Source organism: Callionymus lyra, chromosome 3, assembly GCF_982586985.1.
Source record: "Callionymus lyra chromosome 3, fCalLyr1.hap1.1, whole genome shotgun sequence".
Lineage (NCBI taxonomy): Eukaryota > Metazoa > Chordata > Actinopteri > Syngnathiformes > Callionymidae > Callionymus > Callionymus lyra.
The window spans coordinates 320001-337500 of NC_141820.1; the positions used below are offsets into that span (position 1 = coordinate 320001).

General features: G+C 45.5%; 1 protein-coding gene across 1 annotated transcript in view; it reads right to left on the reverse strand.

The window, feature by feature from the left end:
- Positions 1–2221: 2221 nt before the first annotated feature.
- The window catches only part of LOC148082959 (sodium-dependent neutral amino acid transporter B(0)AT1-like), a 19490-nt gene continuing 4211 nt past the window's right edge, over positions 2222–17500 (reverse strand). The window contains exons 2-12 of the mRNA XM_087786108.1: positions 12690–12830; positions 12497–12634; positions 11982–12163; positions 11821–11931; positions 11652–11764; positions 11288–11416; positions 5213–5369; positions 4327–4531; positions 3014–3173; positions 2512–2674; positions 2222–2455 (exon numbers count right to left, since the gene is read on the reverse strand). Of these exons, the coding sequence (XP_087642234.1) occupies positions 2303–2455; positions 2512–2674; positions 3014–3173; positions 4327–4531; positions 5213–5369; positions 11288–11416; positions 11652–11764; positions 11821–11931; positions 11982–12163; positions 12497–12634; positions 12690–12830 (1652 nt within the window). The 3' untranslated portion in view covers positions 2222–2302. The remainder of the gene's footprint in view (positions 2456–2511; positions 2675–3013; positions 3174–4326; positions 4532–5212; positions 5370–11287; positions 11417–11651; positions 11765–11820; positions 11932–11981; positions 12164–12496; positions 12635–12689; positions 12831–17500) is intronic.

Below are 17500 nucleotides of genomic sequence, written 5' to 3' on the forward strand. Positions count from 1 at the left end.
AACGTGACTGATCCATCAGTAGCTCAGTGATCTGTTGGTCATGTCTGCTAACACTAGTGTAGCGTGACTGATCCATCAGTAGCTCAGTGATCTGTTGGTCGTGTCTGCTAACACTAGTGTAACGTGACTGATCCATCAGTAGCTCAGTGATCTGTTGGTCGTGTCTGCTAACACTAGTGTAGCGTGACTGATCCATCAGTAGCTCAGTGATCTGTTGGTCGTGTCTGCTAACACTAGTGTAACGTGACTGATCCATCAGTAGCTCAGTGATCTGTTGGTCGTGTCTGCTAACACTAGTGTAGCGTGACTGATCCATCAGTAGCTCAGTGATCTGTTGGTCGTGTCTGCTAACACTAGTGTAGCGTGACTGATCCATCAGTAGCTCAGTGATCTGTTGGTCGTGTCTGCTAACACTAGTGTAGCGTGACTGATCCATCAGTAGCTCAGTGATCTGTTGGTCGTGTCTGCTAACACTAGTGTAACGTGACTGATCCATCAGTAGCTCAGTGATCTGTTGGTCGTGTCTGCTAACACTAGTGTAGCGTGACTGATCCATCAGTAGCTCAGTGATCTGTTGGTCGTGTCTGCTAACACTAGTGTAACGTGACTGATCCATCAGTAGCTCAGTGATCTGTTGGTCGTGTCTGCTAACACTAGTGTAGCGTGACTGATCCATCAGTAGCTCAGTGATCTGTTGGTCGTGTCTGCTAACACTAGTGTAGCGTGACTGATCCATCAGTAGCTCAGTGATCTGTTGGTCATGTCTGCTAACACTAGTGTAGCGTGACTGATCCATCAGTAGCTCAGTGATCTGTTGGTCGTGTCTGCTAACACTAGTGTAGCATGACTGATCCATCAGTAGCTCAGTGATCTGTTGGTCATGTCTGCTAGCACTAGTGTAGCGTGACTGATCCATCAGTAGCTCAGTGATCTGTTGGTCATGTCTGCTAGCACTAGTGTAGCGTGACTGATCCATCAATAGCTCAGTGATCTGTTGGTCATGTCTGCTAACACTAGTGTAGCATGACTGATCCATTAGTAGCTCAGTGATCTGTTGGTCGTGTCTGCTAACACTAGTGTAGCGTGACTGATCCATCAGTAGCTCAGTGATCTGTTGGTCGTGTCTGCTAACACTAGTGTAGCATGACTGATCCATCAGTAGCTCAGTGATCTGTTGGTCATGTCTGCTAACACTAGTGTAGCGTGACTGATCCATCAGTAGCTCAGTGATCTGTTGGTCATGTCTGCTAACACTAGTGTAGCGTGACTGATCCATCAGTAGCTCAGTGATCTGTTGGTCGTGTCTGCTAACACTAGTGTAGTGTGACTGATCCATCAGTAGCTCAGTGATCTGTTGGTCGTGTCTGCTAACACTAGTGTAGCGTGACTGATCCATCAGTAGCTCAGTGATCTGTTGGTCGTGTCTGCTAACACTAGTGTAGCGTGACTGATCCATCAGTAGCTCAGTGATCTGTTGGTCATGTCTGCTAGCACTAGTGTAGCGTGACTGATCCATCAGTAGCTCAGTGATCTGTTGGTCATGTCTGCTAGCACTAATGTAGCGTGACTGATCCATCAGTAGCTCAGTGATCTGTTGGTCATGTCTGCTAGCACTAGTGTAGCGTGACTGATCCATCAGTAGCTCAGTGATCTGTTGGTCATGTCTGCTAACACTAGTGTAGCGTGACTGATCCATCAGTAGCTCAGTGATCTGTTGGTCATGTCTGCTAACACTAGTGTAGCGTGACTGATCCATCAGTAGCTCAGTGATCTGTTGGTCGTGTCTGCTAACACTAGTGTAGCGTGACTGATCCATCAGTAGCTCAGTGATCTGTTGGTCATGTCTGCTAGCACTAGTGTAGCGTGACTGATCCATCAGTAGCTCAGTGATCTGTTGGTCATGTCTGCTAACACTAGTGTAGCGTGACTGATCCATCAGTAGCTCAGTGATCTGTTGGTCGTGTCTGCTAACACTAGTGTAGCGTGACTGATCCATCAGTAGCTCAGTGATCTGTTGGTCGTGTCTGCTAACACTAGTGTAGCGTGACTGATCCATCAGTAGCTCAGTGATCTGTTGGTCATGTCTGCTAACACTAGTGTAGCGTGACTGATCCATCAGTAGCTCAGTGATCTGTTTGTCGTGTCTGCTAACACTAGTGTAAAAATCTACTTTCAATACAGAAACCATTGAATTGAGTTAAATAATAAATAAATAATGAAAGAGTTTCGAGACTTTATTTCTCTCGCGACACAAACAAACGTCGAGTCGAACGAGGGTTTCGTTCCTTCATCCTCACGAACATCATTTCTCGGAGGGTTGGTGGCGGCAGCAGACCAGCAGGTATCTGAGGACGGCGTACAGCGGCACACACACACTGGGCACCCCCGCCAGCAGGAAGACCACGGCGTAGATCCAGGACGGGTACTCCAGCGCCGCCAGGGCAGGAAACCTCTCCTGCGAGCCGAGAGCGTCAGTGACCGACGGTGACGCTCGCTGCTCCTGCTACTCACGGAGCTTGGATCCCACACCAGGTACGTCAGCGTCTCCTGGACTTGCGTGACCACGTAGAAGACCAGGATGACCGCAACGATCAGAGGACTCACCAACCTCCAGGTCACCTGCCAGTACAGAGAAGGTCTGCGACCCGTCATGAACTCGATGTCCTCGTTGAACCTGCAACACAAGTCACCGTGACTAAAACTGTTCATTTTACTTTATTTTATTATTTTATTTTATTTTATTTTATTTTATTTTATTTTATTTTATTTTATTTTATTTCATTTTATTTTATTTTATTTTATTTTATTTTATTTTATTTTATTGTTTTATAAAAAAGGATCTGAAGAACCAGTTAAACTAAGACGATGTTGGAGAAAAGAATCAACAATGAGTGAATCACAGCCTGAAGAAACCTGGAGCAGAACCAGACTCAGTGTTGACTCCTGCTGTGAGCGGCTGGGAGGAAGGATGGAGGGATAGACGGATGGATGGAGAGAAAAGAGGAGTGTAAACCTGTCGATCCCGTAAACATAAACCACCGCCAGCATCTCGAACAGTCCGGTCGTCAACAGAGGGATGGAACCGGCGAAGCTGTCGAAGAGCGTGAGCCAGTAGAGTCCAGACCTCTGAGCGAACAGCAGCGAGATGACCAGAGACACCACACACGTGACGCCTGCACACACACACAGGATAGATGACCAGAGACACCACACACGTGACGCCTGCACACACACAGGATAGATGACCAGAGACACCACACACGTGACGCCTGCACACACACAGGATAGATGACCAGAGACACCACACACGTGACGCCTGCACACACACAGGATAGATGACCAGAGACACCACACACGTGACGCCTGCACACACACACAGGATAGATGACCAGAGACACCACACACGTGACGCCTGCACACACACACAGGATAGATGACCAGAGACACCACACACGTGACGCCTGCACACACACACAGGATAGATGACCAGAGACACCACACACGTGACGCCTGCACACACACACAGGATAGATGACCAGAGACACCACACACGTGACGCCTGCACACACACAGGATAGATGACCAGAGACACCACACACGTGACGCCTGCACACACACACAGGATAGATGACCAGAGACACCACACACGTGACGCCTGCACACACACAGGATAGATGACCAGAGACACCACACACGTGACGCCTGCACACACACAGGATAGATGACCAGAGACACCACACACGTGACGCCTGCACACACACAGGATAGATGACCAGAGACACCACACACGTGACACCTGCACACACACAGGATAGATGACCAGAGACACCACACACGTGACGCCTGCACACACACAGGATAGATGACCAGAGACACCACACACGTGACGCCTGCACACACACAGGATAGATGACCAGAGACACCACACACGTGACACCTGCACACACACAGGATAGATGACCAGAGACACCACACACGTGACACCTGCACACACACAGGATAGATGACCAGAGACACCACACACGTGACGCCTGCACACACACAGGATAGATGACCAGAGACACCACACACGTGACGCCTGCACACACACAGGATAGATGACCAGAGACACCACACACGTGACACCTGCACACACACAGGATAGATGACCAGAGACACCACACACGTGACACCTGCACACACACAGGATAGATGACCAGAGACACCACACACGTGACACCTGCACACACACAGGATAGATGACCAGAGACACCACACACGTGACACCTGCACACACACAGGGTAGACTCGTGCGCACATGACGCACGTGTCGCAGGTGTGTTCTACCTGTCAACACCTCGTGAGGCCACGTCTGAGGAAACACCTTCAGGTCCTTCAGCGGGACTACCACGCCTTCAATGTTCCCGAAGAGAGTCGAGAGTCCCAGACACAGCAGCATCACAAAGAACAGAACCGACCACACGGGGGCGCCAGGCATCTTCGTGATGGCCTCTGTGAACACGATGAAGGCCAGACCGGCGCCTTCCACGCCCTGAAGGACACAAGGTGGTGAGGAAAGTCGTGGACAAGCGTGGACAGACGTGGACAGTTGAGGACAGTCGAGGACAGTCAAGGACAGTCAAGGACAGACGTGGACAGTCGAGGACAGTCGAGGACAGTCGAGGACAGTCAAGGACAGTCAAGGACAGACGTGGACAGTCGAGGACAGTCGAGGACAGTCGTGGATAGACGTGGACAGTTGAGGACAGTTGTGGACAGTCGAGGACAGCCGAGGACAGTCGAGGACAGTCGTGGACAGTCGAGGACAGTCGTGGATAGACGTGGACAGTCGAGGACAGTTGTGGACAGTTGTGGACAGTCGAGGACAGTCGAGGACAGTCAAGGACAGTCGAGGACAGTTGTGGACAGTCAAGGACAGTCGAGGACAGTCGAGGACAGTCAAGGACAGTCGAGGACAGTCGAGGACAGTCAAGGACAGTCGAGGACAGTTGTGGACAGTCGAGGACAGTCGAGGACAGTCAAGGACAGTTGAGGACAGTCGTGGATAGACGTGGACAGTCGAGGACAGTTGTGGACAGTCGAGGACAGTCGAGGACAGTTGTGGACAGTCAAGGACAGTCGAGGACAGTCGAGGACAGTCGAGGACAGTCGAGGACAGTCGAGGACAGTTGTGGACAGTCGAGGACAGTTGTGGAAAGACTTGCAGGTCTACCTCACTGAGGAAGGTCTTCAAGGTGCAATCGAGCAGATCCAGACTCTGGACCAGGTCAGGACTGCTGGTGTTCAGATGCTTTAAGGCGTCCAGATAAGTGTCGGCCGTGATGTTGTTCTCAGGAAGATCGAACGTGTTCAACAATGTCAGAATGTTTCTGTGGAGAAAAATCATTGAAGATCAAGTAGTATCAACTCTGGTGTCACTAAACATCAACTAGTATCAACTCTGGTGTCACTAAACATCAACTAGTATCAACTCTGGTGTCACTAAACATCAACTAGTATCAACTCTGGTGTCATTAAACATCAACTAGTATCAACTCTGGTGTCACTAAACATCAACTAGTATCAACTCTGGTGTCATTAAACATCAACTAGTATCAACTCTGGTGTCACTAAACATCAACTAGTATCAACTCTGGTGTCATTAAACATCAACTAGTATCAACTCTGGTGTCACTAAACATCAACTAGTATCAACTCTGGTGTCATTAAACATCAACTAGTATCAACTCTGGTGTCACTAAACATCAAGTAGTATCAACTCTGGTGTCACTAAACATCAACTAGTATCAACTCTGGTGTCACTAAACATCAACTAGTATCAACTCTGGTGTCACTAAACATCAACTAGTATCAACTCTGGTGTCATTAAACATCAACTAGTATCAACTCTGGTGTCACTAAACATCAACTAGTATCAACTCTGGTGTCATTAAACATCAACTAGTATCAACTCTGGTGTCACTAAACATCAACTAGTATCAACTCTGGTGTCATTAAACATCAACTAGTATCAACTCTGGTGTCACTAAACATCAACTAGTATCAACTCTGGTGTCATTAAACATCAACTAGTATCAACTCTGGTGTCACTAAACATCAACTAGTATCAACTCTGGTGTCACTAAACATCAACTAGTATCAACTCTGGTGTCACTAAACATCAACTAGTATCAACTCTGGTGTCATTAAACATCAACTAGTATCAACTCTGGTGTCACTAAACATCAACTAGTATCAACTCTGGTGTCACTAAACATCAACTAGTATCAACTCTGGTGTCATTAAACATCAAGTAGTATCAACTCTGGTGTCACTAAACATCAACTAGTATCAACTCTGGTGTCACTAAACATCAACTAGTATCAACTCTGGTGTCATTAAACATCAACTAGTATCAACTCTGGTGTCACTAAACATCAACTAGTATCAACTCTGGTGTCATTAAACATCAACTAGTATCAACTCTGGTGTCACTAAACATCAACTAGTATCAACTCTGGTGTCATTAAACATCAACTAGTATCAAATCTGGTGTCACTAAACATCAACTAGTATCAAATCTGGTGTCACTAAACATCAACTAGTATCAACTCTGGTGTCATTAAACATCAACTAGTATCAAATCTGGTGTCACTAAACATCAACTAGTATCAACTCTGGTGTCATTAAACATCAACTAGTATCAAATCTGGTGTCAATAAACATCAACTAGTATCCACTCTGGTGTCATCAAACATCAACTAGTATCAACTCTGGTGTCACTAAACATCAACTAGTATCAACTCTGGTGTCAATAAACATCAACTAGTATCAACTCTGGTGTCATTAAACATCAACTAGTATCAACTCTGGTGTCATTAAACATCAACTAGTATCAACTCTGGTGTCATTAAACATCAACTAGTATCAACTCTGGTGTCATTAAACATCAACTAGTATCAACTCTGGTGTCATTAAACATCAACTAGTATCAAATCTGGTGTCAATAAACATCAACTAGTATCAACTCTGGTGTCATCAAACATCAACTAGTATCGACTCTGGTGTCATTAAACATCAACTAGTATCAACTCTGGTGTCATTAAACATCAACTAGTATCGACTCTGGTGTCATTAAACATCAACTAGTATCAACTCTGGTGTCATTAAACATCAACTAGTATCAACTCTGGTGTCACTAAACATCAACTAGTATCAACTCTGGTGTCATTAAACATCAACTAGTATCGACTCTGGTGTCATTAAACATCAACTAGTATCAACTCTGGTGTCATTAAACATCAACTAGTATCAACTCTGGTGTCATTAAACATCAACTAGTATCAACTCTGGTGTCATTAAACATCAACTAGTATCAACTCTGGTGTCATTAAACATCAACTAGTATCAACTCTGGTGTCATTAAACATCAACTAGTATCAACTCTGGTGTCATTAAACATCAACTAGTATCAACTCTGGTGTCATTAAACATCAACTAGTATCAACTCTGGTGTCATTAAACATCAACTAGTATCAACTCTGGTGTCACTAAACATCAACTAGTATCAACTCTGGTGTCAATAAACATCAACTAGTATCAACTCTGGTGTCAATAAACATCAACTAGTATCAACTCTGGTGTCATTAAACATCAACTAGTATCAACTCTGGTGTCATTAAACATCAACTAGTATCAACTCTGGTGTCATTAAACATCAACTAGTATCAACTCTGGTGTCATTAAACATCAACTAGTATCAAATCTGGTGTCAATAAACATCAACTAGTATCAACTCTGGTGTCATTAAACATCAACTAGTATCAACTCTGGTGTCATTAAACATCAACTAGTATCAACTCTGGTGTCACTAAACATCAACTAGTATCAACTCTGGTGTCATTAAACATCAACTAGTATCGACTCTGGTGTCATTAAACATCAACTAGTATCAACTCTGGTGTCATTAAACATCAACTAGTATCGACTCTGGTGTCATTAAACATCAACTAGTATCAACTCTGGTGTCATTAAACATCAACTAGTATCGACTCTGGTGTCACTAAACATCAACTAGTATCAACTCTGGTGTCATTAAACATCAACTAGTATCGACTCTGGTGTCATTAAACATCAACTAGTATCAACTCTGGTGTCATTAAACATCAACTAGTATCAACTCTGGTGTCATTAAACTTCAACTAGTATCAACTCTGGTGTCATTAAACATCAACTAGTATCAACTCTGGTGTCATTAAACATCAACTAGTATCAACTCTGGTGTCATTAAACATCAACTAGTATCAACTCTGGTGTCATTAAACATCAACTAGTATCAACTCTGGTTTCATTAAACATCATGTGTCAAAGACTTCTGATCCCTTAAACCGAGTAAAGATACGTCTCTGGTCGGTTACGCCAACTCGGTCGAGGAAGATCCGACCCCAACCTGCAACAAAGTACCAGGACCAGACCCAAGAAGACCCAAAAAGACCCAAAAAGACCCAAGAAGACCCAAGAAGACCCAAAAAGACCCAAAAAGACCCAAGAAGACCCAAGAAGACCCAAGAAGACCCAAAAAGACCCACAAAGACCCAAGAAGACCCAAAAAGACCCACAAAGACCCAAGAAGACCCAAGAAGACCCAAGAAGACCCAAAAAGACCCACAAAGACCCAAGAAGACCCAAGAAGACCCAAGAAGACCCCGACGTCAGCGCTTCTCGCCGCCCTGTTTTCACTACATAATGGTGCCCCATGTGAGGCTGATTCATTGCCAAATGATGGTTATAATCTAAAATAATCGAGTGTATTTGCTCTGAAAACTTTCAAACAAAGATTCCTGAAGTCAAACTGTGAAAACCCCTCACAGACCCTCCTTTCTCCATCTCACCTAATCTTTCCTGAGTTTGAGCCTTGCTAAGAGCTGCGTGAATCAAAAGCGCTCAAACTTAAACTGTGGTACCTAAACTTTTGTTGAAGACTAACCGTCTTGTTATACATACGTATGTTCGTTTCACCGTGAACTTTATTCTTTAGGCCTAAAATCACAAGCGTGGTACGAGCGTCTACTCATTGAGGTCTACATTCATTCATTCTGATCATGTGTGGAGCAGGAACACTTCCTTAGACTCACATCTGAGGTGAACAGTTGTCCATGAAGACGTTCTCTTGTTCATTCTCTCTCAGGACGGAAATAAAGTCTTTCTTCCTGGAAACAGTTTCCTTGTTCCTTGTTGTTAGCAACCTTTGCTCTCCTACTATAACGTTGCTACATCATGTGCTAACCTGCCGTGATGAGATGCTTTTGACTGATTCACTACTAATGGTTCAGCAACTGTTGGTTGTTTAGTAGCTGTAATGCTACATTGATTTGCTAAACCAACACTTATCTCACTGCTTTTGTTACTAATATTTTAGCCTTGGCGAAAGTTATTGGTGTTTTTGCAGTTCATGCTAATGCTACACTGCAACCATCTTGCTGTGTTAGTCTATGATTAGCTCGTTGTTATACTTTGCACAGTTGGATCTGTGGAATGTTATTAGTGGTGCAGTAGTTAAGCTAATGTCGTAAAGCTGGGCCTATTGATTTTCTAGATCTCAGCAGTGGTGCTAAAGTTCACCGCTTGGTTAGCTGCTAATGCTAATCTACCTTGATTAGTTTGTTATTGTGTCTTATACACCATCTATTTGATGCTTGTTGTTTTTTCCTCGTTCCACAAATAGCTTTTGCTGTGTAACTTGAATTGAGGATTTTTACAATTATTTCACCTTAATTGGGTTAAAAGTAAATTAGTCCTAATACTATTAGCCTAGTAATTACTTAAGCATATATTAAATTAAACGTAAAATTCTGACTCAGTTCAGCTGATTTGCTTAAGTAACAATAATAATAGAATTAACACGTCATTCATTTAACATATTGATAATTAAGAAGTCAAACAAAAAGGATGTTGGGAAAAAAGATTCTAAACCCTGAAAAAGGGATGAATTGAACGAACTGGTAAAAACCAGACTCAGATGGTTGAGAACTGAAGTAACACCTGCACCAAGAAAGGCTGCCAACAAACTAAGAAACTGAGAAGGTTTGTCAAGAAGACGCTTCAATCTTCACAGGATTCCTCAACAAATGTGAGTCAAAAGCCACAGAAGTTGGTTTACTTTCAGAAGCTTTCATCAATATAACGCTCAAATGAGTTAAAAAGTTCAACCTCATCGTAGAAGAAAAACAATGGCAACAAGAAACATCTTTTCTTGAACACAGAGAAGAATCTTATCAGAGACGCTCGTCAAGACTCAACTTGATAACATTGAACTTGTAAAGAACTGACAAACATCATGTTCTGAAGTCCATCCATAAGCTCTTCATCTCCTTCAGCCTCTCAGGTTAATGGCAGCAAAGGGTGAAACACATCAATCTGTGCATCAGTGACTCTGTTGCCAGGAACCCCATGGACACCCGGGACCATCTTGGAGAGTCGGACGACGTTCGATGCCGTACAACAACCTTGGTGACTTCTATTCATGTGGTCCTTGATGGACAAACATCAACGGTTTCCCCACAATGACCGAAGGGGGATTTGTAGTGAAGTCCTTCATGTCTGATTTTGTTTCCACTGAAACACCAAAGTTTTTCATGGCCGGAGAACCAGAATGACCACAGAGAACCAGAATGACCACAGAGAACCAGAATGACCAAAGAGAACCAGAATGACCACACAGAACCAGAATGACCACAGAGAACTAGAATGACCACACAGAACCAGAATGACCACAGAGAACTAGAATGACCAAAGAGAACTAGAATGACCACACAGAACCAGAATGACCAAAGAGAACGAGAATGACCACACAGAACCAGAATGACCAAAGAGAACTAGAATGACCACACAGAACCAGAATGACCAAAGAGAACTAGAATGACCACAGAGAACCAGAATGACCACAGAGAACCAGAATGACCACAGAGAACTAGAATGACCACACAGAACCAGAATGACCAAAGAGAACGAGAATGACCACAGAGAACCAGAATGACCACAGAGAACCAGACTGACCACAGAGAACTAGAATGACCACACAGAACCAGAATGACCACAGAGAACCAGACTGACCAAAGAGAACCAGAATGACCACACAGAACCAGAATGACCACAGAGAACCAGACTGACCACAGAGAACTAGAATGACCACACAGAACTAGAATGACCACATAGAACCAGAATGACCACAGAGAACTAGAATGACCACAGAGAACTAGAATGACCACAGAGAACCAGAATGACTTCATGGAACCCTGGACTCACTCACCGGTCCAGGCACTGGTGGAACTTCTCTGTGGCTCTGAAGCCGATGATGGAATACGTGACGGCGGCGGCGTAGATGGACGTGAAGCCGGTGACCACGGACAGAATGATGGCGTCTTGAACGCAGTCGTTGCTGCGGAACACAAGACGTGTTGATGGTTCACACCCGACATGTTACATCACTTCCTGTCTCTGTCGGCAGAACCACAGAAGTACCATCTGGATCCATAAAGCCTTTGAAGTCTGTGTGTCTTCACTATATCTGACACAGTCGTCATCAGGGATTCATTAAAAGATCAAAACTGAACCCGCGTGACCTTTGACCCGCTGCACGTCAACACAAAAGGAGGTTCATTAGCAGATCTTACTGGACGGGGTTGTAGCTGGAGAAGGAGATGAGCCCCCCCCACGCCAGCCCGAAGGCGTAGAAGACCTGAGCGCCGGCGTCCAGCCACGTGTCGGGTTTGACCAGCTCGTCCAGCTGCAACGGGAGCACATGAAGGTCCTGCCCACAGAAGCCGGCGACACCATACTTACGTCGGGCGTGAAGAGGAACTGGATCCCACTCCAGGCTCCCGGGAGCGTCAGACCTCGGACCAGGAAGATCCCTAGGACCACGAAGGGCAGGATGGCGGTGATGTAGACCACCTGGGGAGACGCCGGTCATGCTCTGAAGTCAGGAGTGTGTCTCCGCTGACCTTCCCGGACGTGCCGATCCCTCGGATGCAGCAGATCCCCACCACGGACCAGGCCGCCACCAGACACACCACGATGGGCCAGTGGATCCCTCCGGACTCAGAGATGGAGGCGCTTGTGTCCAGAGTCACCCGGTAGAAGTAGTAGTCCACGGTGGAGCTGAGTTGACACTCGGGCGTGTAACCTGCAGCACAGTCAATATGTTTCTCTTTCTCTTTCTCTTTCTCTTTCTCTTTCTCTCTCTCTCTCTCTCTCTCTCTCTCTCTCTCTTTCTCTCTCTCTCTCTCTCTCTCTCTCTCTCTCTCTCTCTCTCTCTCTCTCTCTCTCTTTCTCTTTCTCTTTCTCTTTCTCTTTCTCTCTCTCTCTCTCTCTCTCTCTCTCTCTCTCTTTCTCTCTCTCTCTCTCTCTCCCTCTCTCTCTCTCTCTCTCTCTCTCTCTCTCACGTTTTATTCAGCAGTGATTTATTATTCTTTAGGTTTATATTTATTTGTTCATTCACAGGTGGTCCGTGACTCACCTGTGCTGTTCTGGTTCAGGGGACACTGGGTCCAGGGCAGGGGGCTCTGGAAGGAGTTGAAGAGGTACCACAGGATCCAGGCGATGAGCGTGTTGTAGTAGAGCGCCACCAGGAAGGACACCAGCATGGAGGCGATACCTGAGCGACACGTTGGTCTGGACTCTTGTCTATGGTGATGTTGTGCTGGACTCACCGATCCCGGTCAGGTACGGGTTGATGGACCTCCACACGCCCACGCTGCCCCTCCTCAGCCTCTGACCGATGGCGAACTCCAGCAGCAGCAGAGGCGTTCCCTCCAGGACCAGCAGGATCAGGTAGGGGATCAGAAACGCTCCTGGAGACGGTGAGGACCGACGGATCAGGAACAAGTGATTGAATTTGATTTTCTTCTTCGGTGTCGTGGTTACAAGTTATTGTTTCATTCAACATGTTTATATACGTGTGAAGCTGCAGGAACATCAGCTGGTCTTTGTTCACAAACATGTATTTGAAGAACAGACACACTTCAGAACTCAGTGCAGACCCTAGTGACCAAAGAGAACTAGAATGACCACAGAGAACCAGAATGACCACAGAGAACTAGAATGACCACAGAGAACCAGAATGACCACAGAGAACTAGAATGACCACAGAGAACCAGAATGACCACAGAGAACTAGAATGACCACAGAGAACTAGAATGACCACAGAGAACCAGAATGACCACAGAGAACCAGAATGACCACAGAGAACTAGAATGACCACAGAGAACCAGAATGACCACAGAGAACCAGAATGACCACAGAGAACCAGAATGACCACAGAGAACCAGACTGACCACAGAGAACCAGAATGACCACAGAGAACCAGAATGACCACAGAGAACCAGACTGACCACAGAGAACCAGAATGACCACAGAGAACCAGACTGACCACAGAGAACCAGATTGACCACAGAGAACCAGAATGACCACAGATAACTAGAATGACCACAGAGAACCAGACTGACCACAGAGAACCAGAATGACCACAGAGAACTAGAATGACCACAGAGAACCAGACTGACCACAGAGAACCAGAATGACCACAGAGAACCAGAATGACCACAGAGAACTAGAATGACCACAGAGAACCAGAATGACCACAGAGAACCAGAATGACCACATAGAACTAGAATGACCACAGAGAACTAGAATGACCACAGAGAACCAGAATGACCACAGAGAACTAGAATGACCACAGAGAACCAGACTGACCACAGAGAACTAGAATGACCACAGAGAACCAGACTGACCACAGAGAACCAGATTGACCACAGAGAACCAGAATGACCACAGAGAACCAGAATGACCACAGAGAACTAGAATGACCACAGAGAACCAGAATGACCACATAGAACTAGAATGACCACAGAGAACTAGAATGACCACAGAGAACCAGACTGACCACAGAGAACCAGATTGACCACAGAGAACCAGAATGACCACAGAGAACCAGACTGACCACAGAGAACTAGAATGACCACAGAGAACTAGAATGACCACAGAGAACCAGACTGACCACAGAGAACCAGAATGACCACAGAGAACTAGAATGACCACAGAGAACCAGAATGACCACAGAGAACTAGAATGACCACAGAGAACCAGAATGACCACAGAGAACTAGAATGACCACATAGAACTAGAATGACCACAGAGAACCAGAATGACCACAGAGAACTAGAATGACCACAGAGAACCAGAATGACCACAGAGAACTAGAATGACCACAGAGAACTAGAATGACCACAGAGAACCAGAATGACCACAGAGAACTAGAATGACCACAGAGAACCAGAATGACCACAGAGAACTAGAATGACCACAGAGAACCAGAATGACCACAGGTGCCTCCTCATCCTCCTCCTCCTCCTCCTCCTCCTCCTCCTCATCATCATCCTCCTCCTCCTCCTCCTCCTCCTCCTCATCATCATCCTCCTCCTCCTCCTCCTCCTCCTCCTAATCATCATCCTCCTCCTCCTCCTCCTCCTCCTCATCATCATCCTCCTCCTCCTCCTCCTCCTCATCCTCCTCCTCCTCCTCATCATCATCGTCCTCCTCCTCCTCCTCCTCCTCCTCATCCTCCTCCTCCTCCTCATCATCATCGTCCTCCTCCTCCTCCTCCTCCTCCTCCTCCTCCTCCTCATGCCTTCAAGTCACTTCCTGATTAATGAATAAAGTTTTCATTATCAAGCCTTCAAGTCACTTCCTGATAATGAATAACCTTCCATGATATCATTTGTTCTTAACTCTCTTCTCTCTTTTCTCTTTGTTTCTTTCAATAAATCCTATACAAAGTTTTTCAGTTGCCTTTACAATTTTTGTTAATGTTTGTAAAATCAAACTTAAGAGCCTCTTACTCGGTAAAGAACATTAATGGAGACAACAATGAGTGACTTCAGTTCATGACGTTCATACTAGTGTATAATAATAATAGTGTCATAATTCATTAATAAGGCCAATAATGCAAGGTTCCTTTGGACTAGGACTCAAAGGTGGTGCTCCAACTTCAGGACTTCTTACCTAGAGGCCTGGGAACGTAGATGTTCTGAAGGTAACCCTTTTAAAGGTCTATCCTCCTCTACATGTGAGTGCATTATGGGAGATGTTCCCGTCAGCGTTGCTGAGAGAGACGACACCTCAGATGTTTCTTCAAACACACCTTGTTAAATAAATGTTGCTTTAATCTCTGCTTCGCTTCCTTCCATGGGGTTATCAGACATAACCCCGGGATGAACGAGGGAACCAAACCCTTACAAACACAACCTGGACTCAGTTAACACGTTTCATCATGTGACAAGGTGAGTGGATCACCTGTCAATCATTCTTGATCAGCGGCGATGACAAGATGAAGCTTTGGTTTACAGCGCCATCAAGTGGACGATAAGCGTAAAGACATCATTTGTGCTTCAATGATCAAACATGTACTTGAGTTACTTTGAGACACAATTCTTGCTTTTTATTCAAGAACAACAACTTCTCTGCAGTTCTTGACTTCTTTGAAAACATCACAGAATGTTGACTCTTTATCGGGAGATAAGATCAACAATAAAGTTTTACCTTACCTTACCTTAACCTTATCTCTTTCTGTCACTACAGTCTTGCAAAAAAACATGAATCCAAAACATGTTCGATTATTGTGTTTCCATGGCAACTAAAGTTCCATTTCAACCTGAACTGGTCACATGGTCGGCCTCAGGCGTCGCCACATACGTCACCAACACATGACACGCTTCACTGTCGTCCTCCTGGATCTCATGCTCCCTCAGGAGCCAAACAGCCAGTCCCAGCTTGCAAGGGGCAGGGGGCACCTTAAGTGAGCCTCTGGACCTGGCAGTTGGAAGATGATTGGTGGAGAGCGCTGTGACCAAGAGGAGCGCAATGAGAGAATAAAAGACAGAACTGTCTGAGGTCGTCCAGAATGTGTCACTAGAAAAAATCTAAATTAGATCTAAATGACTATATTCTGGGTTCTTCTATTCAACAACTGTTTCATGAGGAAAGACATGAAGTTCCCTAGAAAGTCTGCTTATTGAAGGACTGGCTCAACCCCCCTGAAGAGCTTCGTTAAAGTCCTACTATCCATCGATCTACAACCTTGTCCAGGTGGTTACTGTATGTACAGGGACCAGGTGACCTGGTTTAGCTGTTGGTGAAGAACATAGAGAGACCTGTGAGGAAGGAGCTGCTGTCAAGGTGGAGAAGAACCAACTCGCAGAGGAAGTGAATCCATCAGCAGTGGAGAGTCTAACAGAGGGTTACAAAGGTCTAAGGTCGGTTCTGTTGAGCTCCAGTAAGAGGTCGTGCTTTGGGATAAAGTTTGGACTGAATGTTGTCATGAGGTAATTTTAGGGGCCAGAAGGTTGGGTGATGGACTAGTTGAAGATCGAACAGGACTCGAAACAGATGCTCATTGTTTCAGGACCATCTCTTATCTTGACACTCATTGATCAGCTGTCAAGGTCACGTGCGAACACTATGTTTCAAGTGGGACTTGAACTGCAGAGGTTTGGTTAGACCTTATGACTCAAGGACTGGTTTGGTTAGACCTTATGACTCAAGGACTGGTTTGGTTAGACCTTATGACTCAAGGACTGGTTTGGTTAGACCTCGTGACTCAAGGACTGGTTTGGTTAGACCTCGTGACTCAAGGACTGGTTTGGTTAGACCTCGTGACTCAAGGACTGGTTTGGTTAGACCTTATGACTCAAGGACTGGTTTGGTTAGACCTCCTGACTCAAGGACTGGTTTGGTTAGACCTTATGACTCAAGGACTGGTTTGGTTAGACCTTATGACTCAAGGACTGGTTTGGTTAGACCTTATGACTCAAGGACTGGTTTGGTTAGACCTTATGACTCAAGGACTGGTTTGGTTAGACCTCGTGACTCAAGGACTGGTTTGGTTAGACCTCGTGACTCAAGGACTGGTTTGGTTAGACCTCGTGACTCAAGGACTGGTTTGGTTAGACCTCATGACTCAAGGACTGGTTTGGTAAGACCTCGTGACTCAAGGACTGGTTTGGTTAGACCTCGTGACTCAAGGACTGGTTTGGTTAGACCTCATGACTCAAGGACTGGTTTGGTTAGACCTTATGACTCAAGGACTGGTTTGGTTAGACCTTGTGACTCAAGGACTGGTTTGGTTAGACCTTATGACTCAAGGACTGGTTTGGTTAGACCTCCTGACTCAAGGACTGGTTTGGTTAGACCTCGTGACTCAAGGACTGGTTTGGTTAGACCTTATGACTCAAGGACTGGTTTGGTTAGACCTTATGACTCAAGGACTGGTTTGGTTAGACCTCGTGACTCAAGGACTGGTTTGGTTAGACCTCCTGACTCAAGGACTGGTTTGGTTAGACCTCATGACTCAAGGACTGGTTTGGTTAGACCTCTTGACTCAAGGACTGGTTTGGTTAGACCTCCTGACTCAAGGACTGGTTTGGTTAGACCTCCTGACTCAAGGACTGGTTTGGTTAGACCTTAT